The sequence below is a fragment of the Gymnodraco acuticeps genome, unplaced genomic scaffold (genome assembly GCF_902827175.1).
Source record: "Gymnodraco acuticeps unplaced genomic scaffold, fGymAcu1.1, whole genome shotgun sequence".
NCBI lineage: Eukaryota > Metazoa > Chordata > Actinopteri > Perciformes > Bathydraconidae > Gymnodraco > Gymnodraco acuticeps.
In genome coordinates, this window is record NW_022989761.1 from 208,154 (window position 1) to 232,804 (window position 24,651).

Genomic DNA, 24,651 nt, shown 5'->3' on the forward strand with positions numbered 1-24,651 from the left:
AAATAGTTTTGCCTTCAATACATTACATTAGAAAGCTGACAAAATCATATTGCTAAATATCTAAATGTAACTTTTGCATGGAAAAAACCCTCAACTTAACTGATGTGTAGGTGATCTAGTATTTAGTATTGTTTAATGGAATGTATATCAGTGTATTCAAGTCAATACTTCATTCATTTAAACCAATATCTTTCTTGATTCTTTGTACAGTATGAAAAAAAGAGTCTTTGTACCTGTGCTGAAGTTCACTGCTGTGAGGAGTCCAGTTCTGTCTCTCACTCTCTGGTCCAGCTTGTCTGCATCACCTGGACACCTTAAACAAACAGATATATATGTAAAGTACCATGTGTACAAACAATATAACTGATTATCTTCTGTTGAACATGTTGGATTGTTTATTTGAAACTACAAGAAGATAAGGAGGACTTTTACAAAAAAGTAATAGAGATTTTTGTCCAGAAGGATAGGCAAATGGACTTAATCTTCAAGTCAAGGTAAGACCACCATTTTATTGAAAATGGGATCTTACTAAGAGAGAACAATTCAATATTTAAATGATAAAATTATATTTTTTGGGTATCCTTCTGTTGAACTGTCTGTTTAAAATTAATTGAAGCATCAGACTAAAGAGGCTTTTGAAAATAATATTATATTTTGATTTAGGTCAAAATTAGGGCTGTCAAACGATTACGATTTTTAATCAGATTAATCACAGCTTAAAAATTAATTAATCATGATTAATCACCATTCGAACTATGTCCAAAATATGCCATTTCTTTATGTATATTGTTGTGGGAATGGAAAGATAAATGAAAGAAGGCGGATATATCCATTTAACATACAGTAGGCCTATCTATGTTTATTATAACATTTTTCTGCGTGTCAAAATGAAAGACAACCCACACACCTATCAATCATCAAACCGTGGGGTCTTAATTCATTACGTGTTGATTTCTATCAACGGGGGAGTACTTCAGGAAAGTCGACAGAGGGGGGGCGGCGGCTAGTGGAGTACTTCGTGACCACAGAGTGTGAACGTTGTGATCAGCTGTTTTATCGCAGTTCTCCAGTGAAGGGGGGGAGTCTCCCTCCCCCTTACTTTAACATCATTTTTCATGGTGGGGCTAAGCCATTTCTTGGTATGGGTGTAGCCTACCCCAGCCATACCCTGGCGCTGCCACTGGTGGCACGTATGGGGCGGGCCATTCTGCACATGCGTTAAATGCGTTAAATATTTTAACGCAATTAATTCAAATAATTAATTACCGCCGTTAACGCGATAATTTAGACAGCACTAGTCAAAATATAATATTTGTAAACCTGAAGTGCCAGTGCCTCGCCAGCCATGAACCTCACTGCAGAAGCTTATATATAGACATCTACGTTTTTTGTGCCCCACCACTTTTGTACATATAGAAACGCCACTGCACCCACCCCTAACGAGAGGCATACTATGAGAGCCTGTCAGAGGGATGCGTTCAAATGTAGTCAGTAATTTGAGGAACTGTCGAAATGGCGAACGCAGATAAAGTTGAGCTCGAAAATCCTCCAGCATCATTGAAGTCTCCGGTTTGGGAACATTTTGGTTTCGCAGTTACGTACAAGGATGACGGACAAAGACAGGTGGACCGAACCAAAGCTGTTTGTCGGCATTGTTCAACTAAAATTGGTTACGCGGCGGGTGGCAATACATCAAACTTGCACACTCATTTGAAAAGGCATCACCCGAACGTTTACTCAATCAATCAATCAATGTTTATTTATATAGCCCAATATCACAAATGTTACATTTGTCTCAGTGGTCTTCACAGTGTGTACAGAATATCAGTATGACAATACGACACCCTCTGTCCTTAGACCCTCACATCGTACAAGGAAACACTTCCAGAGAAAACCCACAGTTTAAAGGGAAAAATGGGAGAAACCTCAGGGAGAGCAACAGAGGGGGGATCCCTCTCCCAGGACGGACAGACGTGCAATAGATGCCGTGTGTAAATTGAAAAGATAATACATTTGCAACATAGGTAGTCCAAATGTTTGGAAATGCATGTGTGTATAATAGGAAGATGAATCCACGAGGATATCCATCCAGGACCTATGATCCAGGACCACAGCCACGACTCAAGATCCAGTGCTCGCGATCCAGGACACAGGACCGCAGTACTCAAGTACTGTACTTGGTACTAGTGTTGCACGGTGTACCGATACTTGAAAGGTACCGCAATACCCTGCCGTTAAAAACTTTACGATTCCTCCGTTTCATTAGTATCGGTACTTTAAGAATGACGGGGGAAAGTACTCCGGTGAGAAAGCGCCGTTTTAATAAGAGCCGTGTGTTCAGTGCTCTGCTTCCACTCCCTGCACTGCAGCCGTGCCTGCAGTCCCTCCCCTCTCGTGCACGCTCTAAGTGCCTCCCCTCTCTCGTGTTGAGACTATTAAACTCAAACGTATTCAATATATATTATTCCAAATATTTAACATTTTCTAAAAGTGTGGGCAGTTTTAAATTCCTTTATGTTATGTGTGTGTGTACAGCAAACCAAGGCCAAGTATGAGATTGAGGCGGAGAAGAGAGAGCTGGCGAGGCTGCTGGAGAAGAGAACACAGGAGGTGGAAAACCTCTCTGGTGAGATATCAGCTTTAACAAACTAACCTGGAAGCACTGCTTGTTAATACTGCATTATCTGTTTTCATAAGGAGATATGCACTCTCAAGCAGAGACTACATCTTGTATACGTAGGCGCTTGATTCAGATGAGTTGTTAGTGTTTCAGCTTCATGTTTTGTGTGTTTGCAGAGGATGTGAAGCGTCTGAATGAGAAGCTGACAGAGACCAGTAAGGTGAAGATGGAGCTGCAGCTAAAACTGGACAATATACAGTCATCTGAAGCTTCTGTACAGGTACACACTACACTTCATTAAAAGAACAACATCAACTCATGTCTAAATGCATTAAGCTGCAGTCTTACAAATGACCACTAGAGGCTCTCTTCAAGAAAACTCTTGGTTCTGTAATAAGAACAAGTTAAAAACAACAAAAACACAAATCTTCTCAAATACAAAGTAAGTTGTGTTTCTAACAGAAGTTACATTCTTAACATCTAATGCAGCTTTCTCTAAAGTGTGTATATATTTGTATATGCAAATTGTCTGGCTAATCCTTTGGTGTATTTGTTTGTGTTTCCAATTACTAATGAAAAAACAGCATGTTTATGGCTTGTTATCTCCACAAATAAGTTGCCAAAGCAGATGCAAAGACTCTGAATCAAACATGTCCCTGTTCGGCTTAATATTAATGTGCGTTTGTTTTGTGATGTGACCACAAGTAGTCCACTTGCAATCAGATGACATGTTTATGCAAGGTCTAAAAGAGTATAACTGATCCATTGATCACGAATCCTCAGTACATAAATGAGGTTTCTGCATAATAGTAGATACAGTGCTAACCACAAAGCTCAGATTGTTCATTTGCTATTTGGGTTTGTATGGTTTTAGCACAGAGAGACGCGTATGGAGCAGGAGAAAGAGTTGCATGAGAAGAAAATCTCCTGGTTAACAGAACAGCTGAAGACCAAAACTGAAGAGCTGCTGAACACCAACAGAGAGAAAGGCAAAGAGATACTGGAACTGCAGGGAGGTCTGAAGAACACCAAGGAGCAGGTAACAGTCCAAACACAAACTCAGCACAGTTTGGGATATATGCAGCTAGTAATACCACTGACTTTGGAATGTAAAACACATGTCAATGTGACAGTGTGTGATGTGTGCTGTTCTCCTCTCTGTGAACATAGCCTTCTGGATGGAATATGAGACAGTCAGTTGGCTACTTTATGTTCATTCTTCAGGGCTTTTAAAACGTTGTTTTTGTGTCTTTTGAGCCAGACCAGCTACATTGTAGAATATAGAATCCAAATGATTTATTCTAGTAGGTTTTAACATAAATAGAGCTCGCTTTGGTGTATTATTGTGTATCAATTAAAAGTCAAAGTATTGCAGAAATCAACAAGCATAAATATATATAATATATGTAAATGTTCACAGAACGAAAGTATATTCCCTAAATCTAAGGGATAGAACAATTGCAAGAAGAAAACAAATCAAGGGACACAACACAAATCTGATCTTTCTGCCCTCTGATGTCACGTTTCAATGTAATGACTCGTTACAAAGAAAGACATTGTGAAGCATGGCATCCTATCAGACTTTTGAAGTCTGTTTTCTCTTCTGCAGGTGACCCGACTGGAAAGACAGCTGACCTCTCTGAAGCAAACCAGGGAAAGCCAGAGTAAAAGAGCTGACGATCTGAACAACAAACTGAAGCAGGTAATACAAACACACGCTGTGGTCTCAGCCATGAGCTTCATTCAGAGTATGTACAGCAGGAGAGCTGAAGGTCCTCACACCACTGTTAGGACCCTCAGGTCCTTAAAGGTCCCGTGTCATGGCCATTTCCACTGATCATAATTCCATTGTTGAGGTCTACTAAAATAGATTTATATTGTTCAATGTTCCAAACTCACATTGGTTCCTCATACAGCATCTCTGTAAACTACGTGTATTCACTGAATTTCACTCTCTGCCTTTAACGGCTCGTTGTAGCTCCAATAGCTCCACCCTCCCTGTGAGCACAGTGTGCTCTGATTGGTTGGGACGTTGTGAATCACGCTGAGCTCCGTGGAGGTGTGGTTTCCTTGTTTAGCGATACACAGCCAAACTCATCCTGAGCACACACAAAGTCACAGCCGAAGTAAAAACAATAAGTGTGGCTTGATATTGAGTAAGAAAAAGGTTGATAAACGCTGTGAGAATGGGTCTGCAGAGAGAATGGGTCTGCAGAGAGAATGGGTCTGCAGAGAGAATGGGTCTGCAGAGAGAATTTCGCCGCGATCCCAACTGTCTGTTATCAGCCTGCAGCCAGGGAGGAGAGATTAGCAGAGCTGCATGCACTGAGTGTGTGTGTGTGAGGAAGTCCGTGGATTGGTCAATTTGGACCAATCAGCGGGGGCTTAACGTAACGGCTCCACGGATTGGTCCATTTGGTTCCGGGTAACGCATGACCGTATCGCGTCATAGCTCTGGGCGCGGCTACTGGCCATTCCTACGTCACGGATACCCAGGAAGTAAACAATGGACAATCACGTATCTTCAACGAGGCGTTTTGGGGAGGTGTAAGAGTTTTACTCGCTACAGGGTGTACTTTGAGGGTTTTTGACTCTGCACACCGTTTACATGCATAAAAACCTTCATAACACACAAGGGGACGGGTACTAACCGGAAAAGCATGACATGGGACCTTTCAAAGCAAGCTCTGAGGCATGTCCAGCTAGAAATACATATTTGAAAGAACCATAACGAGTGCTATAGAGACTTAAATATAACTCTTAACTTAAAATGTACAGGAAAAGATGAAATGTTATCATGAGCAAAAAACACAAGTACAAATGAGACTAGTAAGGGCAGCTTAGAAATATGTAGAAACATATGTAGTGTTGTTAATTGTTTATGATGTGAATGTCCCTCCAGTCTAAAGACGAGCAGAGTGCCATGGAGCAGAAATACCGCAGTGAACTCAACGCTCACATGAAGCTGTCTTCTCTTTACAAGGTAAGAATCACTTCAGGGCACTTGACATAGATATATATACTATTATAAATATATTCTATTCTTTCAGTTTTGTCATGTTGTTCCACGTGTGTATTAAAGCGATGTGTGTGTTCTCCCTGTAGGGGTCAGCGGCAGACACGGGGGCAAAGAATCAGGAACTGAGCAGAGCCGTGGAGGAGCTCAGCAAGCTGGTCAAAGACAGCGGGGAAGGTAGACAAGTTTAGAAAAAGTATTTTACACCTGCACATGTCTGCTACACTTAATCCATCTTATTCATTTCTAATAGCTTCTCTTTTGTGAAACTATTCACCATCATGACAATTCTCAGACTTACAGGCAAGAAGCAATTTCAGGCTTTTAACCAAAAACTTTAAAAAAAATCTTGTTTCTGAGACGAGGGAACCTGATCCACGCACTTCCACTCATGTCTCACTGATAATTGTTTATAATGAACTAAAGAGTGTGTCAAGCATAGAAGTATTCATATGTGATTGATCTAACGGTCTCTCTCTGTAGCCAATAAGGCTCTAGAGAAGAAGGTGTCTGAGGGAGAAGAAGTGAAGACGCGGCTTGAGGCAGAGCTCAGTGAGAAGCTCAAGAAAATGGAGAAAGAGCTGGAAAACGCCACGATGAAGGCCGCTGGCAAACACTGCTGTAAGAACACACGCATTTCTATCAAACCTTCATGAGCAGTGTGTGCATTAGGTGTTAGTACAAGTGTATGAACTGTGTTGTGGTCCAGGTGTGCCCTCTCTGACTGACGAGCAGCTGGACGTCATGTGTCCGTCAGCTGCCAACATCGCTGCCATCGTCAAGCCCGGCATGAAGTTCTTTGATGTGAGTTAATGAGACATATAGGGGCAGGAGGATATATTTTTAACTGCTATCAGTAGCGAATGTATGCATAACCTATTCCTACCATACATGTTCATTAGTTCAGCTCTATGCTACTACAGTTATATAAGCTGGTGGTTATCTAAATCTAACCAATAGAATACGGGTTGTGTATTGGCTCGTGTATCACTGCTTCACACCTAAAATTAAACAGAAATTAAAATATTAGGGATGCACGATATTGGTTTTTTGAAACCGATACCGATAACTTCCTGCTTCTCAAGACCGATACCGATAACCGATAATAAAAAATGTTTTACGCCACTAATTATTTTAACGCGATTAACGCATGTGTATTTTTTTCCTCGGCCGCCCCGTAGTTTCAGAGCGCATCGAGTTTAAAATACCATCTACAAGCTGATGCTGACAGCCCCGCTCCTGCCGCCCGCTTGTGGCAGACCACACTTCCACGCTCACCGGCAGGCACCGACTGGCTATTGGGAGGACCGGGAGGGTGTGTGTATGTGTGGCTCGAGCGAGCGAGAGAGAGACCTTACGTGCATTGTTGTTGTTAGCATCTGGTGCTAGCTAGCTGCGCTAACGGATATAAGGAGCTGTTTAAATGAAAACAGAGGAGCGACATTTCGCCACAACTGCGCCGAGCACTTGACTTTATGCAGGTAGCCAGACAGTGGGACATTGTACGAGAAGTCAGCATACTCAGCACGGATAGTGCAACATGATTGCAGCGTCCAGGCAGCTCCGGTTCGAGCATATGCCTTGAGTTGCACATAGCTCCAACGCCCATACCACCGACGACATGTTTGTTTACTGTCCTGGCTTCACGGCCGCACACCATTTACGTCACAGCCAGGCATGAGTTAGGGAGCGCTGGATTTGTGAAGAACTCCCATCTTCCTAAACCACTAATACCACAGTACTGGCAAAACGGGAGGAGCCGAGTGAAAAACAAGCGCCCCTCATCCCAATCCACCCACACCGCAGTATTTCTTTCTTTTTTTTGACCCAAAAAATATATTGTATATTATCGGGGCTATTAATACTGGTATCGGGTTTATCGGGATGACGTCATAATTCCTAATATCGGGCCGATAATTATCGTGCATCCCTATAAAATATGACTTCACCCACAAAATGATACTCACCCTGTGTTACCTATCACTATTAGGAACACTTTTATTTTGCATGCCACAGTAAACCGAGAATCCCAAAACTGAAAGAAGTATTGAGGAATTGAAATAAATGGGGTCACTTTTAACAACAGCAGAACTGCCACCAAGAGTAACTTTATATACAAAAAGTGATTCTGTCTTTCAACTCTTCCTTTTATGCTACAAAGCTTAATTTAAATTCCACAGAGAAAAAGAGAATGGCAGATGCAGCAAAGACAATTGGATACCTTTTCCAATTACATGAAGGCACCATTGATTGTGATTTATTTATTGCGTGTTTTTAAATAAATTCAAGGGATCTACGTGTTTTTCCCAAGAACTGGCCGTGTATTTAAGGTTGATTGGTCAAAGACTGAACAGTTAATTGAGATAGTCAGCATTACTGTGACACTATATTTTCGTAATGAGAAACATCCGTCATTCATTGTTCTCTGTGCTGTGTGTAGCTGTATAATGCGTATGCAGAGTGTCAGACACACCTCCAGCTGGAGAAGCAGGAGACCCGCAGAGTGAACAGAGTTCTGGACGAGATCGTCATGGAGGTGGAGTCCAAGGCTCCAGTCCTGAAGCGTCAGAGGGAGGAGTACGAGAGCATGCAGAGGTCCATGGCTTCCCTGTGCAACAAGCTGGAGCAGGCCCGGAAGGTTAGCAAGGATTCACATTCATTCTGTTTGTCACATGTTATACATGTATTATCAAGAAGTAACTATTCCCCTTTTCTCCTCTAGAAAAGGACATATTAAGTTTAACATGACATGCTTTGTCTTTGTCATCAGGAGATCTACAGTTTGCAGAAAGAGAAAGAGGAGGCCAAGCAGCACTGTGATTCCATAGAGAGAGAAAAACAGAGGATAGATAGGCAGCTAGAGGATACATCTACACAGGTACACACACTTCAAAGAAATCCAAATCCAGTTGAATTCATCTGATAAGTTCCACATTACTATTCTGCCAATATGGTCATTCAGTACAGGCTGTCCAAAGAGCCAACAGGAACTAAACACAGGAGAAACACTGACATACAAATTGTGGGTTCCACTACTTGTGCGTGCGTTTGAACATTTACTCCTCCTTAAAACACACAATCTGAACCCCTTCCCTTATTATAAAGTAGTGTATGTGCAGGCTCCCACCTCTGTCAGTGGCAAAACGTGTGCATAGGTCAAAGCAATAAGGTGTTTTAATGACTTACTAATCATGTAAATAGGGAATTAAATAGTTTTAATATATATAAATTAGGGCTGTCAAGTTAACGCAAAAAAAAATAACGCCACTAATTATTTTAGCGCAATTAACGCATGTGCATTTTTTGTCCTCGGCCGCCCCGTAGTTTCGGAGTTTAAAATACCATCTATACAATCCAAGCACACTGCTCCTGCCGCCCGCTTGCAGCAGACCACACTTGAAAGTGTGCAGGGGAGACCCACAGTGGGAACTTCAGTCTCATGCTTTGACAGTTATGAAAACAGAGGAGCGGCATTTCACCCACAACTGCACACACACACACACACACACACACACACACACACACACACACACACACACACACACACACACACACTTTGTATTGTATTATTGAATGAGAGAGGTTCCAGGTTGAATTGAGGCGAATATTTGTAATGTTCAGAGGTTGTTGTGTTTAATATTCATGAGAATATTTGTCATTGTTCAAATGATAATAAACATTAGCATAAAGCATATTTGTCCACTCATATGTTGATAAGAGTATTAAAAACTTGAAAAATATCCCTCTAAGGTACATTTAGAACAGATAACAAATGTGCGATTAACTATGGACAATCATGCGATTAATCGCGATTACATATTTGAATCGACTGACAGCCCTAATATAAATATATATATTCATAGATAGAAATAAGCTTAAACATGACTTAACACTTCTCACAAACAGATGAACTAACTAAATGTAAAACACAAGATGAGACTTTATTCATCCCGAAGGAAATTCTTGTGCGAGAATAACAAAAGATACAATAAACATAATAATAGTAACAATAATATTAATAATAACAATGAACACTAACAATGCAGTAAAAAGAACAAAGACAAACGGTACACTGAGGAGCAGTACTGTAACGGTACAAAAGAAAAGCTGGCAGATATGATGTGGCACATGTTATCATTGCTCATGATATAAAGCAGACTGTTACCCCTACTTATCGTCGGTAACGAAAGGAGATCTCTGCTGATTGGTGCAGAGGATTTCATTCATAACTGTGTCTCTCTTCCAGGTGTGTACTCTTCTGGTGCAGCTGGAGGAAGCTAGGGGTAACAAGGTGACCAAGGACGACGGCAGCTCCTCTAACATCTCCAGCCCCTCGGAAGTCACCAGTCCGCTGTCCTTCCGCAGCGTGGAGGAGCTGCAGAAGCAGAACCAAAGCCTGCTGGGAAGGCTGATGGAGCTGGAGGAGGAGAAGGACCTCCAGAAGAGCCAAGCCACATCAGCGCGGTAAGAAGTGCTGTTATGCAACAACAACTGACCTACTAGTGGCAAAGTGTTTGCTTAAGGTGACTTGCAGGTAACATAAAGTAAGATGCGTGATTTAGATATACAAATGCAAATGTAAGTATTTTATGTTTTTATCGGATAGTGCACAAGAAAAAGAGTGGCCGAGTTGATGCTCTATGAGGAGGAAGCTCTTTATTTTAGGAATTAAACAACAAAGTAGTAATAAAATCATAGATATTATCTGTATAATCTCTTGATGAACTTAATTTGCTAATACAAGAGTTTATTAAAAAAAAAAGAGCCCAAAAACGGACATTACCTACAATAACTAGCGGCAAATCAGCAGAATAAAATAAATGAGAAGTGAGCAAACGTCATAAAGGAAGACATGCACTGATATACAGAAACTAAATATTCTATTTGATTATAGAGCAAATTCTTATATTTTTCAATATAGCTAGATTGTGTGGAATTTTGTATTCTTCTGTACAAATGCATTCAAATGCTGTCATCGTTTACACATGAATGAAAGCCTCTCGTGTTGAGCTGTGTATTCCTGCCATACAGTAGATCAGGTGAAATGCAGCATTGGTGAGCAGTAAAGCTATTTCCTTTTTAAACGGAGCTCTGTCTCTGTGGCTCCCTCTAGTGTGTCCGAGTTGGAGGCGAGTGTGGATAAGCTTCAGAAGGAGGTGGAGCAGCTGAGGGAGCAGAGGAACCAGCAGAAACAGCTGGCTGACTCCAACGCCCGGCAGAGGGACATGTACAAGGCCCTGCTGACTCAGAGCACCGGCTTCAGCCTGCCCCCCCAAGGTCACAGGGAGATGCTAACACTTCTTGTCTCTTTCTCAACGTGTCACTGTTTTTACAATGAGGTCATGTGTGTCTGCAGGTCTGGATTCTCCTTCTCAACCTGTACCTGTTAGGCCGTCAGTTCCTGCTACTCGCTCTACTCCTCAGAGAGTTGCTGCTGCTGAGTCAGCACAGACTGCTCAGACTAAAGCTGCCTTAAAACAGGTACGCACGCCTATGCACACGCACACCTATGCACACACACACACCTATGCACACACACACCTACGCACACACACACCTACGCACACACACACACCTACGCACACACACACACACACACCTACGCACACACACACACCTACGCACCTACGCACACGCACACCTACGCACACACACACACACCTACGCACACACACACCTATGCACACACACACACCTACGCACACCTATGCACACACCTACGCACACGCACACCTATGCACACACACACCTACGCACACGCACACCTACGCACACCTACGCACACCCACGCACACCTACGCACACCCACGCACACCTACGCACACACACACACCTACGCACATGCACACCTACGCACACACACACCTACGCACACCCACGCACACCTACGCACACACACACCTACGCACACGCACACCTACGCACACCCACGCACACCTACGCACCTACGCACACACACCTACGCACACACACACTTGCACACCCACGCACACCTACGCACACACACACCTACGCACACCTACGCACACACACCTACGCACACACACACTTACGCACACGCACACCTACGCACACCCACGCACACCTACGCACACACACACCTACGCACACGCACACCTACGCACACACACACCTACGCACACATACGCACACGCACACCTATGCACACGCACACCTACGCACACACACACCTATGCATACCTATGCACACGCACACCTACGCACACACACACCTACACACACACACATCTACGCACACACACACACACGCACATGCACACCTACGCACACACATACCTACGCACGCACATACCTACGCACGCACACGCACACCTACGCACACCCACGCACACCTACGCACACACACACACCTACGCACACACACACCTATGCACACACACACCTACGCACACGCACACCTACGCACACCCACGCACACCTACGCACACACACACACCTACGCACACACACACCTACGCACACACACACCTACGCACACGCACACCTACGCACACGCACACCTACGCACACCCACACACACCTACGCACACACACACCTACGCACACGCACACCTACGCACACCCACACACACCTACGCACACACACACCTACGCACACACACACCTACGCACACGCACACCTACGCACACCCACACACACCTACGCACACACACACCTACGCACACGCACACCTACGTACACACACACCTACGCACACACACACCTACACGCACGCACGCACACACACATACATAAAGCAACATTTCACATTACTTGTGGATTTGACCTCTGCATTATTTGTGATTACTTGTGTCAATCAAACTAGATAAAGATAATTAGATAAGATTTTCTTTATTGATCCCAATCAAAAATAATAATAAATGTGACATTTTAAGAGTAAAAAATCAACACAAACGGTACTAAAGAGTCAAATATATACATGTAGACAGTGAAAGATAAGAATCTGAAGAATAGCGCAATAATAAATCCAATGAAGGGCCAAATGACCAAACAAAATGTAAAAGTAGTGTGCAAGGAATATCATATTTAATGAAATATAAATGTAAAATGTACAGTGTGAAGAAAAGTGTGGTTATCCAAAGAAGAAGGATGGAGTTCTCTGCTTGTTAGACAGTGTGATCTGTCCTTGTGACAGATGCACAGAGGAGGTGGGGCCTATCTCATGTAAATACTTAGTTACTTCTCGTTAGAACATCATCTGGAGGAACAAACTGCTCAAAAGAACTACTAACTGTCTCTCACATCACAACTTGGCGCATACATCTTGTTTGCTAAAGTGATATGAAGCCAAAATGAACATATTTTGCTAAGATTGTTTTGCATTAAATGTATGAAAAGACTGTGAAAAAACCACATAGTGATAGCAATTAGTGAAAAGGGATTTTGCGTCTATCCATGTCTTTGCATTGACTGCATTTGTAATCGGGCCGCACCAAGAAAGTTGGTTTGCATCCGATGGGAATACCTGAAAAGTGTTCTGACCGGATGTGTTTGCTTCTCCAGCTGAATGACGCCTTCACTCTGTATAAGAAGGAGAAGGCAGAGAACGACAGGTTGCTGAATGAAACCAACGACCGGCTGCAGAAGCAGCTCACTGATCTCCGCTCCAGCCACGCCAAACTCACCTCTCAACTTGAGTTCAGCAGCAAGAGGTTTGCCAAGTCCATGCTACTGCGGCCCCTGCCTCATATTTCAGCCCTTGCAGGTGTTTTTGATGCACTGTGTTTGTTCCGTTTGTCTCTTTGTATGTCAGGTACGAGATGCTCCAGGACACCGTGTCAGCCCAACGCAGAGAGATCTCCGCTCTACAGGACAGGAACCAAAAGATGGCTGCCACTGCCCAACGGCACGAGCAAATCATCCACACCATGAGCCAGGACCTGCGGCAGGCTAACGAGAAACTGGCGCTGGAAGAGGTGAGCAAGAGGAGAAGCTTAATTATCTTAAAGATAATTAGAACATCTGGCTTTTTTTCTTCAACTGGAAAATACACGATTAGAATTGATTCCCCCCAAAACACATTTAGCATTTGTCACTTTATTTATCAGATCCAGCTGCAATGGAAGTGCTAGAAACATGACACGCTCATTTTCGGCACTTTATGTCACACGCTTAATCAAAGTGACTATACAATAGATCACATGTAGCAGGGATTTGGAACATTTCAACCATTTATTGATGAGCCAAACATAAATAATTTACATGTATAAGCACTGCTCGAAGACAAATAAAATGTCATTTTACTTTGCTGATTATCATAAACAAAATCAAACCCATCTAAAAGGTTATGTTGTATTCTTTCCACTGTTCCAACTATCACCATTTGAAAGTACTATCACCAGCACAGCCCTGGCGTTAAACGTGACGCACCAGGAAAACGTGCTTTTCAAATTTCTACAGTTATATGGAAATAATGGATCCTTTGCCATTATTGTGAAGTTTGAATAAAAAGTTTGAACTGCTAAATAAATCAGTTTGGCATGTACATACCGCCTTAAGTGAGAACCCCCCGCCCAAACTGATTATATTTCCCCACCTATGAACAACCAGCGTGCAAAATCTAGTTCAGATTCAATCATTACCATGAGTTTCCTGACTTTAGTGACTACCAAAAAACTCAAGTGTTACCATCTTAAACATTGTGCCCCTGCCACCTTTCTGTCTCCCAGTAATAACCGGATGACTTTATTTCCCCTCTGTCTGCAGGTGCGCGTCGAGAACTTGACGAAAGAGAAAGACATGTTGAGACAAGCAGAGAGTCGACTCAATAGAGAGAAGGAATCCATTCTGGTGGAGCAACGCAACCAGAACCTGCTGCTGACCAACCTGAAGACCATACAGGTACCAGAACAGGGGACGCTTGGTATTCTCAGAGGACCCTTCAGACCTTTCACCTCTCTTCTTATTTCTTTATCGCAATAAGCCTTCATTTGTGATGTAAAGCAATGACTTAGTAGTGGTATAATGAAATGTTACTGTTTGATGGCAGACAGTCATGAAGTTGCTTTGACACTATAAAACAGTCATTTGTTACGCCTCCATGGTGCAAACATTCATGTTATTCTAACAACTTCTCCTTTTCCCCTCCTCCTCTCTCAAACGGTTGTAGTTGACGATGGAGCGTACAGAGACAGAGACTCGCCAGAGACTGAACAACAAGGTGGAGCATTTGGAGGCAGAACTGGCTGCAATGAAGACCAAGCAGGACCAGGAAGTAGCACAGAGACACGCCCTGGGGCGCACCATGGACGTATGTAGAACATTAACATTTAGTGCATTTGTATTTGTTTGTATACATAACTGTTTAAAGATTGGGAATCTGCTGCCACCAAGCTATATTAGCTCCAGTCAGATGTCTAAGAGGACAATTCTTTCTTTCTTTTTAGTGGTAGTTCACGCTTTTAGGTTGTGGAACAAGCTACTTTAAAACACTGTGCAATAGTTCAACCAGACTGATGCTGTAAAGGGCAGCAAGAGAAGGACCCTCTGACCACTGTTAAATAATAATAGAAACAAATCAGCAGTCATTGATTAAAGAAGCTTAGCATCATAGATGAGCATATTAACAGAGGTCTTTTAGAAGTGAGGTTGTATAAGGTACTATGGTCAGTGTGAAGCAGCAGTCAGGAACACAACTTATATACATCTGTGCTCTTTTTAAAGCCACCGAACTCTGTTGAGAAAAACTGTTATTTTAAACATGGAGGTTGCTGCTTTATTGATACCTCAATGTCTTCATTTGTTATTTGTTGATGTGCAGCTTCAGTGTTTTTAAAGTCACCAAAGTCACACAACTAACCTATCGAGGCAGCGGTAGACCAGAAAGGATTGTGTTATGCGAAGTGAAATTATGTTTATATTAGGAGCAGCAAAAGCTTTTTGCTTCAGTGTCGGGTGCACAATAATCCCTAAAACATCTGGAATGAAGGTAATTGGTTGCTTTAGCAAAGCACTTCTTCAAACTTCCAAATAGAAATAGATTTAGTCTAGGGTTAGCATCATTAGATTTTGATCGTCTGGAAAATCACAGTTTAATCCTCTTCAACCTCAACAGTGAATACGCTGCTTGGGGCCCAAAGGGAAAAAAGGCTTCCCTTAATATTCATAGCATAATTGTACCTTTGTGCTTTAATAATGGTTGACGTTTACTTGGATTAAAAATCCAAGTTCGAAACGTCTTCTCCTGCAGAACTGTGGGGAACTCGACATTGGACGGAACATTTAATCATTGGGTTCCCTGAGTCTTGTTGCTGCCAACAGAAAGAACAGAAAGATCAATGTAACGGCTGATTCTGAACTTTTGAACAGTACTGTTTACTTGTTTTAAATGTTGTTGGACACGGCAAGTAACCCTGTCCTGTTTCTCCTCTCTAACCCCCCTCCTCCACAGGCTCAGTTATTAGAGGCTAAAAAGCAGCTGGAGACCCAGAACACCTTGCAGCAGAAGACCAGGGAGTTGTTGCGCAGCTCTGAGCAGCAGGTGGCAGCACTGAGAACTCAGCTGGCTGCTTCTGCTGCTGCTGCTCCATCCTCTGAGGCTGCCCCCCCCTCCAGCAGCACCCCCACCACCCCAGCTACCAGAGCTGCAGGCCTCAGAGCTCCACTCAGAGGTAAACAGCATCCCTCGTGATGAAGGGCCATCTTTGTAGTATGTGAAAAGACTTTTGGAAAATCTGTTTAGTGATGATTGTGTTATTACTGTGACAGCGTATTAAAGCCAGGCACGGCATGAAAAAGCACTTTGGGCGATTGTTCTATAACATGTCTTATTCCAAACAAGTGAGAGACAACTGTTGACAGTATTTTCAAATGTATGAAGTGATAGAAAGAGATCCCTGAAATGTTCTCAGTAAAAACCTTATTTCTAGTATGTCAACAAAATGAAAATAAATATTTTGAACCCGGGTTTATTCATATCTCTGTACCAAACACGTGTGCAAATTCATACGTTCAATAATCAATTCCTAATTTTCACATTTTAACAAGCAATCATAAATCCATCAATTCAAAAAGTAATTGTCTAAATGTAAGTAATCAAGTTGTTGATATCCATTAGTCCCACCTGAAGTGTATCCCCTTCACAGCTTAGTTTTTGTCTCTGTGTTCCCTCAGTGCGCTCTCCAGTGCCAGCAGCCTCGCAGCAGCTCAGCCAATCAGAGCAGGAGCTTGCAGAGGTGATGGGTCTCCTGCGTACTGCAGAGGAACGGAACAGAGAACTGACAGAGCAGCTGGAGAATGCAAATGCTAGGGTTGAGCAGTACAGGGCCGTGGTGCTGACTCTGGAGGACAGTCTGAAGAAAGAAAAGGAGGTACAGCTGATGTGTCATTTATCTTCACACACTATTCTTATTCATTATATTTGTTGTCTATTCATACACTCCTATCCAATTGTTATCTGACTTTTCTCCATTCTGTAGTCTCGCTCCCCTCTGGAGCTCCGACTGAAGGAGTCCGACGAAGTTCAGAAGCAGCTGGAGAAAACCATCTTAGAGGCTGAGAAGATGAAGCAGCAGGAGAGAGAAGAGAGGAGAAAGGCTGTGGATGCTGTGGAAAAACAAGTAATACAGGATCTGCTCATTTAATATTGTTGGGTTTTGGATTGTTGGTTTGATGTTTAACGTTTTTGGTCAAATGCACAATAGTTACAGCGTAGTTGTTTGCAATGAACATCTTAAATCCTCCAACATAAAACATTGTTGAGATCTATTAAAAAAACAGAAATAGAATATGGAACATATTGCAAGTGGAGTTTATCGATAGTGATAAAAACACTCCCGATAAGTCGATTGTGGTCCATCTCTGTTATCTTGATGAATGATGAATAGCCTCTTATGAGTGTTTTTTTTAAGTTAAGTTGGCTCAGCCCGCACAGTGTTGAGCTCCAGGTGATGATGCTTGTTTCCCTGCTGTGTTCCAGCTGTGTGAGGTGCAGCGCTGCCTGAAGTCCAGCCAGACGGAGCAGCAGGAGGCGCTGGAGAGAGCTGCTGCTGCTGTCACTAAGGAGCAGAGAGCCATACAGGAGAGCCTGCTGCAGGTACACACACACACACACACACACACACACACACACACACACACACACACACACACACACACACACACACACACACACACACACACACACACACACAGGGTGTTTCTCAATGTCTTCCGAGTCACTTACTTCAGAAGCGAGGCAAGAATCCTTCCTAGCCTCGAAAAACGAAATAATTGTGTAACAGGTGTGCGTCATATGAGAGGCCCCGCCTTAAATGGAGCGCGATTTCTGCCAAAGATTTGGAAATTGGTCCGTGCGCAAAGCATTGTGGGGATTTTAAGACCGGAGTTTACACATGTGCAGCCTCGAAATTTCTCGCTACGAAGTACGCCGGCCTCGGTAGAATTCCAAGTATGCTGGACATTGGAACAGTCCTTCGGCGGCAGTAGTGTACGATGACGTAGTATGCTTGAAATAGTGGCTCTGGAGCAGCCTTCCTCGACATTGAGAAACACCCACACACACACATTAGGGATGTGCATCTCCATCACTGAGGCCAATGCGATACGCATCTCGATACGTTGCCAACAATACATTTGAAGCACCAGGCGATGCGTTACGATACGATTCACCCCTGCTGCGATACAGTTCGATACGATTGGATTCAACATTATGCGATTCGGGGCGATACGATTAACAAATCAGCAAATCATAAATTAACAAGAAAGTGCTTCACATAATTGGTTCTCTCTACTAGTACTGTGCATCCCATCATGCTGTTTCTTTTTGACCTTAAATAAAAAAACACTTGGACTTTTCACAAGCTGGCCTTTTCACAAGGGTAGTAGTGTTCTCTGTCTCCAGAGTACAGTTCAATGTTATAACACCTCACAGTTAAACAATGTAAGGATGCATTGCCGGATTAACAATGTGCAAATAACAGCTACCATAGTGCCATGCCCATACAGCTGCTGACTGATGTGCTCAACACTCATCCATAGGCTAACTCACCAGTGAGCAGAAAGCACTGGTTTCTATAGGAACAATAAAGAATACAAAGAACCTTTCACAAACAGCTCTTTCATAACTGCTTACAGTGAGGAAGACATTTCAACTGTTATTGGCCGTCACAGGCTGCTGTAAACTAAACACCTCTCTCTCTGACAGAACAGCTCTCTGAGTGATTTCACTCATATGTCTAACTTTCAGGTTTCTCTTTTCAGACGCAGACCCCATGTCGCCTCTTTATGTGCGTCGCTAACTTCCTCGTACTACTTGTGTACTTTAAAGCGGCTCGGCATCGTTTACAATTTGCGAGCGATTTTTTCAAGTTGTCCGTCTTTCTTGAAAAATCCGAAGTGTTGCCAAACGTTTGATTTGAAGGTATTTTTCGGTGCGCTGTGTTTCTATTTCTCCTCGACTTCCATGTGTGTTGATAACTGAGACTCTCGGCCTCCGTAGTGCGAAGCAAAGATCGTCTCTGCTGAGTGCTGACAGGATGAGAGGATATTATATGAATGAATCGTTTTTGCAAAGACGCTACAATCGATGCACCATGAGTTCAACCCAAACTGTAGCCGCATTTTGAACGTTTATGCAGATGAATCGGTGTATCTTAACATCCCTAACACACACGCACACACATATATATAGAGGATCAGACAGTTATAGTAGTCATATTCATACAAATAAATGAATAGGTTTGGTCAAATAAGTTTCTATTACTATCGTTGTTGTGCTATTTATAAAAAAAAAAAAAGGCTTGTATTTATACACATGCATACTACTGGTGCTGGTTCAATAACCCTGTACTTACCAGTTCTGTTATCCAGCATTGGCTCACCTGTTTCCTGTCCGTCCTCCTCTCAGACTAAGCTAGCTGGAGAGGCGCAGGCTAAGTATGAGAGGGAGCTCATGCTTCATGCTGCGGACGTGGAGGCCTTGCAGGAGCTGAAGAAACGATCCCAGCAGGATGGAGCACGGAAGAGAGAGCTGGAGGAGCAGCTGAACAAGACCTCGTCCCTCCTGCAGCAGAAAAGTGCAGCTCTGAACTCAGTGGAGAGGCAGCTCAAGGTAGGAGGCCTTTTATATTGGTGTTCAAGCATAGACAAAAATATATAATTAATAAAAAGTGTAGCAAAGATTTGTCATAAAACCAAACTCAAAATTCAACTCCCGCTGAGGCACCAGGAAGCAATTTTGATGCAGGAATAAATCAAATGACAAATATAGTTTGTGCCGTTAATACTCTTATCATTAGCAAACAATGCAAATAGAAACGGGTTTTACGTCCTCAATTTCCCTTTCGCTCACCCTGATAAAAAAAACATACGTTATAGGTGCCCAGTCAAACCTCCACCTGTCTGCCATTTAAAGAAAACAACCCATTCAGCCCTAAGCTTCATTTTCAAATTGATTGAAATAATAACACTAAATAATGATCAAGTTACTATATACAAAAACAGAAAGAAACCTAATATTTAGGCTGTGAGCTGGTGTCTCCCTGTCTGTCGGCTAAACTCTGCTTCTAAGGGATGGCGGACTGGACCGTTGGTGAACTCCAGCTCTGTTTGATTGGGCCGGTCGGATAATCAGAGTTAGGCCTGTCACGATAACGCGTTAACGCAAAAAACGCCACTAATTATTTTAACGCGATTAACGCATGTGTATTTTTTTCCTCGGCCGCCCCGTAGTTTCAGAGCGCATCGAGTTTAAAATACCATCTACAAGCTGATGCTGACAGCCCCGCTCCTGCCGCCCGCTTGTGGCAGACCACACTTCCACGCTCACCGGCAGGCACCGACTGGCTATTGGGAGGACCGGGAGGGTGTGTGTATGTGTGGCCCGAGCGAGCGAGAGAGAGACCTTACGTGCATTGTTGTTGTTAGCATCTGGTGCTAGCTAGCTGCGCTAACGGATATAAGGCGCTGTTTCGATGAAAACAGAGGAGCGACATTTCGCCACAACTGCGCCGAGCACTTGACTTTATGCAGGAAGCCAGACAGTGGGACATTGTACGAAAAGTCAGCACACTCAGCACGGATAGTGCAACATGATTGTAGCGTCCAGGCAGCTCCCGTTCGAGCATATGCCTTGAGTTGCACATAGCTCCAACGATCCATCTCACACACACACACACACACACACACACACCATTTGTATTGTATTATTGAATGAGAGAGGTTCCAGGTTGAATTGAGGCGAATATTTGTAATGTTCAGAGGTTGTTGTGTTTAATATTCATGAGAATAGTTGTCATTGTTCAAATGATAATAAACATTAGCATAAAGCATATTTGTCTACTCATATGTTGATAAGAGTATTAAAAACTTGAAAAATATTCCTCTAAGGTACATTTAGAACAGATCAAAAATGTGCGATTAATTTGCGATTAATCGCGATTAACTATTTGAATCGACTGACAGCCCTAATATATATATATATATATATATATATATATATGTGTATATATGTATATGTATATGTGTATGTATATACATATATATATATATATATGTGTATATGTGTATGTATATGTGTATATATGTATATGTATATGTGTATGTATATATGTGTATATATATGTATATATATATGTGTATATTAGGGCCGGGACTTTAACGCGTTAATTAAGATTAATTAATTACACAAAAATTAACGCGGTAAAAAAATTAACGCATTTTAATCGCACTTATTTTTGCACCGCGGAACGTTTCTCACTGGATGAGTTTCAGGCGTACCGATTATACTGGAGCACCAACTAACGTTCATGACTTCAGACAACAACAAACCACAGTGAACAACAGTGGGAAATGTTGTTTTAAAAAACGGACGGATGGAAGCGTCGATAAGAGCACGGTTGTGTGCAAATTATGCAAAAAGAAATTCGCATATCACCGCAGCACATCAAGCCTCAAGTATCACCTCAATGCAAAAACATATAGCAGCTAGCGTGGAAGCTAGCGTGGACGTTAGCCTCTTTTATCGCGTTCACACCAAAAAGAGCCGGTACTAAAATTAGTTCATGAGAACCTTTTTACCCGCACGAAAGTCCCTGCTAGAGAGCAGAGAGCTGCAAGAGAGCAGGGACTTTCGTAGCTCTCTTGTGAGAAAAGAGCTATATGTCTGATTGGCTGGGCGGATTGCAAACCACGCCCCGTAAAACTCCCAAAAAGTTTTGTGAAGCCGCCATTTTATTATCCTCGCATTAGCATTATTAGCATTAGCCCAGCGCAGAAACGCAGAGAGACTAACTTATGGCAACACAAAATAAAACATGGGAGCGGTGGAGATGAGGAGGTGTCGGCGTTCTGGCGATTTACTCGGAAGGCTGCTGGGACTCCCAGCAGCTTCTACTGAAGCCAGTCCCCAACTCCGGGGACTTCCGGCCGGGGACTTTGGGCGGCAGTATACGACGTGAAGTGGTTTGCTGCCTGCCAGTAAACCCAATGCAGAAGAAGAAGAAGTGACGTCAGCGGCTTCATTTGCCTAATCCACCCCCAGGTTCAAAAAGTTCTCATGAACTAAGTTCTCATGAACCTTTGTGGGAAAAGTACTGCGGTGTGAATGCGCCTAATGGTATACTAAAATCCATGTGAAAAAAATTGCTTCTCACTGTTCTCAGGTCAAATATTTATATGTGATTAAAAATGCGATTAATTTCGATTAATTAATTACAAAGCCTCTAATTAATTAGATTAATTTTTTTTAATCGAGTCCCGGCCCTAGTGTATATATGTGTATATATATGTATATATGTATGTATATATGTGTGTATATATATGTATATATGTGTATATATATGTATATATGTGTATATATATGTATATATGTATATATGTGTATATATATGTGTATATATATGTGTGTATATATATGTATATATGTGTATATATATATGTGTATATATATATGTATATGTATATGTATATATGTGTATATATATATATGTGTATATATATATGTATATGTGTATATATATATATATATGTATATATGTATATATGTATATGTGTATATGTGTATATATGTGTATATATATATATATATATACATATATATACATATATATATCAACGTTGCGTGGAAGTCGGAAACGGTACCGAAGGAGTGGCAGACCGGGGTGGTGGTTCCCCTTTTTAAAAAGGGGGATCAGAGGGTGTGTGCCAATTACAGAGGCATCACACTACTCAGCCTCCCCGGGAAAGTTTACTCTAAGGTACTCGAAAGGAGGGTCAGGCCGATTGTCGAACCTCAGATTGAGGAGGAACAATGCGGATTCCGTCCTGGTCGTGGAACGACGGATCAGCTTTTTACTCTCGCAAGGATCCTGGAGGGGGCCTGGGAGTACGCTTATCCGGTCTACATGTGTTTTGTAGACTTGGAGAAGGCGTATGACCGAGTTCCCAGGGAGTTACTGTGGGAGGTGCTGCGGGAGTATGGGGTGAGGGGGGTCTCTACTCAGGGCCATCCAATCTCTGTACTCCCAAAGCGAGAGCTGTGTCCGGGTCCTCGGCAGTAAGTCGGACACATTTCCGGTGAGGGTTGGCCTCCGCCAGGGCTGCGCTTTGTCACCAATCCTGTTTGTAATATACATGGATCGGATTTCGAGGCGTAGTCGTGGGGGAGGGGGTCTGCAGTTCGGTGGACTAAGGATTGCACCACTGCTTTTTGCAGATGATGTGGTTCTAATGGCTTCATCGGTCTGCGACCTTCAGCACTCACTGGATCGGTTCGCAACCGAGTGTGAAGCGGCTGGGATGAGGATCAGCACCTCCAAATCTGAGGCCATGGTTCTCAGCAGGAAACCGATGGACTGTCCACTTCAAGTAGGGAATGAGTCCTTACCCCAAGTGAAGGAGTTCAAGTATCTCGGGGTCTTGTTCTCGAGTGAGGGAACAATGGAGCGTGAGATGGGCCGGAGAATCAGAGCAGCGGGAGCGGTACTGCAGTCGCTTTACCGCAGTCGCTTTACCGCACCGTTGTGACGAAAAGGGAGCTGAGCCAGAAGACAAAGCTCTCTGTCTACCGGGCCATTTTCGTTCCTACCCTCACCTATGGTCATGAAGGATGGGTCATGACCGAAAGAACGAGATCGCGGATACAAGCGGCCGAGATGGGTTTTCTCCGCAGGGTGACTGGTGTCTCCCTTAGGGATAAGGTGAGAAGTTCGGTCATCAGGGAGGGACTCAGAGTTGAGCCGCTCCTCCTTCGCGTCGAAAGGAGCCAGTTGAGGTGGTTCGGGCACCTAGTTAGGATGCCACCTGGGCGCCTCCCTAGGGAGGTGTTCCAGGCACGTCCAGCTGGGAAGAGACCAAGGGGTAGACCTAGGACCAGGTGGAGGGATTATATCTCTTCGCTGGCCTGGGAGCGCCTTGGGATCCCCCAGTCAGAGCTGGTTGATGTCGCCAGGGAAAAGAAAGTTTGGGGCTCTCTGCTGGAACTGCTACCCCCGCGACCCGACCACGGATAAGCGGGAGAAGATGGATGGATGGATATATATATTAGAGGTGCACCGAATGGGAAATTCTTGGCCGAAACCGATACCGAAAATAGGAAACAGTTGGCCGAAAACCGAATGCCGAAAGGCCGAAAATGATTAATAGAAATATATATATATATATAATGTATACATTTTTTACCAATGTTGTTCAGCTACCTGATTATGGAAATAGACATGATTATGGCAAAACTTAACTTAAATAATAATCACTATTATGGGTCCATAAAACATTTATTCAGCACTTTTGAATGCATACAGTACATTTATATATGTCATGTATTATTGCTAAAAAACATTATATCGCAGTCTTAGTGTCGCCAACTCGTTTCTAATATGCAAAGACAACAAATGCGTCTATGATGTATTTTCGATCAGACGAGATCTCTCCCCCGTCTGTGTGCGAGGGGGCGGGGCAGTTTACACACACGCAGCTGCTACATGCAGCGGAGCACACTGCGGAGATGGCGGAGAGAACGCGCTCCGAGGTGTGGTTAAACTTTACCCGTCTCGATGT

General features: G+C 43.1%; 1 protein-coding gene across 1 annotated transcript in view; it reads left to right on the forward strand.

Moving 5' to 3' along the window:
* LOC117545517 (nucleoprotein TPR-like) overlaps positions 1–24,651 on the forward strand; it is a 75,819-nt gene that overhangs the window by 10,957 nt on the left and 40,211 nt on the right. The window contains 22 exon segments of the mRNA XM_034215336.1: positions 2,536–2,626; positions 2,797–2,900; positions 3,495–3,659; positions 4,230–4,322; positions 5,523–5,603; positions 5,726–5,813; positions 6,120–6,257; positions 6,346–6,440; positions 8,077–8,274; positions 8,407–8,514; positions 9,883–10,100; positions 10,750–10,913; positions 10,993–11,117; positions 13,162–13,310; positions 13,412–13,574; positions 14,365–14,499; positions 14,768–14,908; positions 16,049–16,268; positions 16,771–16,967; positions 17,076–17,216; positions 17,576–17,692; positions 19,505–19,708. Of these exon segments, the coding sequence (XP_034071227.1) occupies positions 2,536–2,626; positions 2,797–2,900; positions 3,495–3,659; positions 4,230–4,322; positions 5,523–5,603; positions 5,726–5,813; positions 6,120–6,257; positions 6,346–6,440; positions 8,077–8,274; positions 8,407–8,514; positions 9,883–10,100; positions 10,750–10,913; positions 10,993–11,117; positions 13,162–13,310; positions 13,412–13,574; positions 14,365–14,499; positions 14,768–14,908; positions 16,049–16,268; positions 16,771–16,967; positions 17,076–17,216; positions 17,576–17,692; positions 19,505–19,708 (3,135 nt within the window).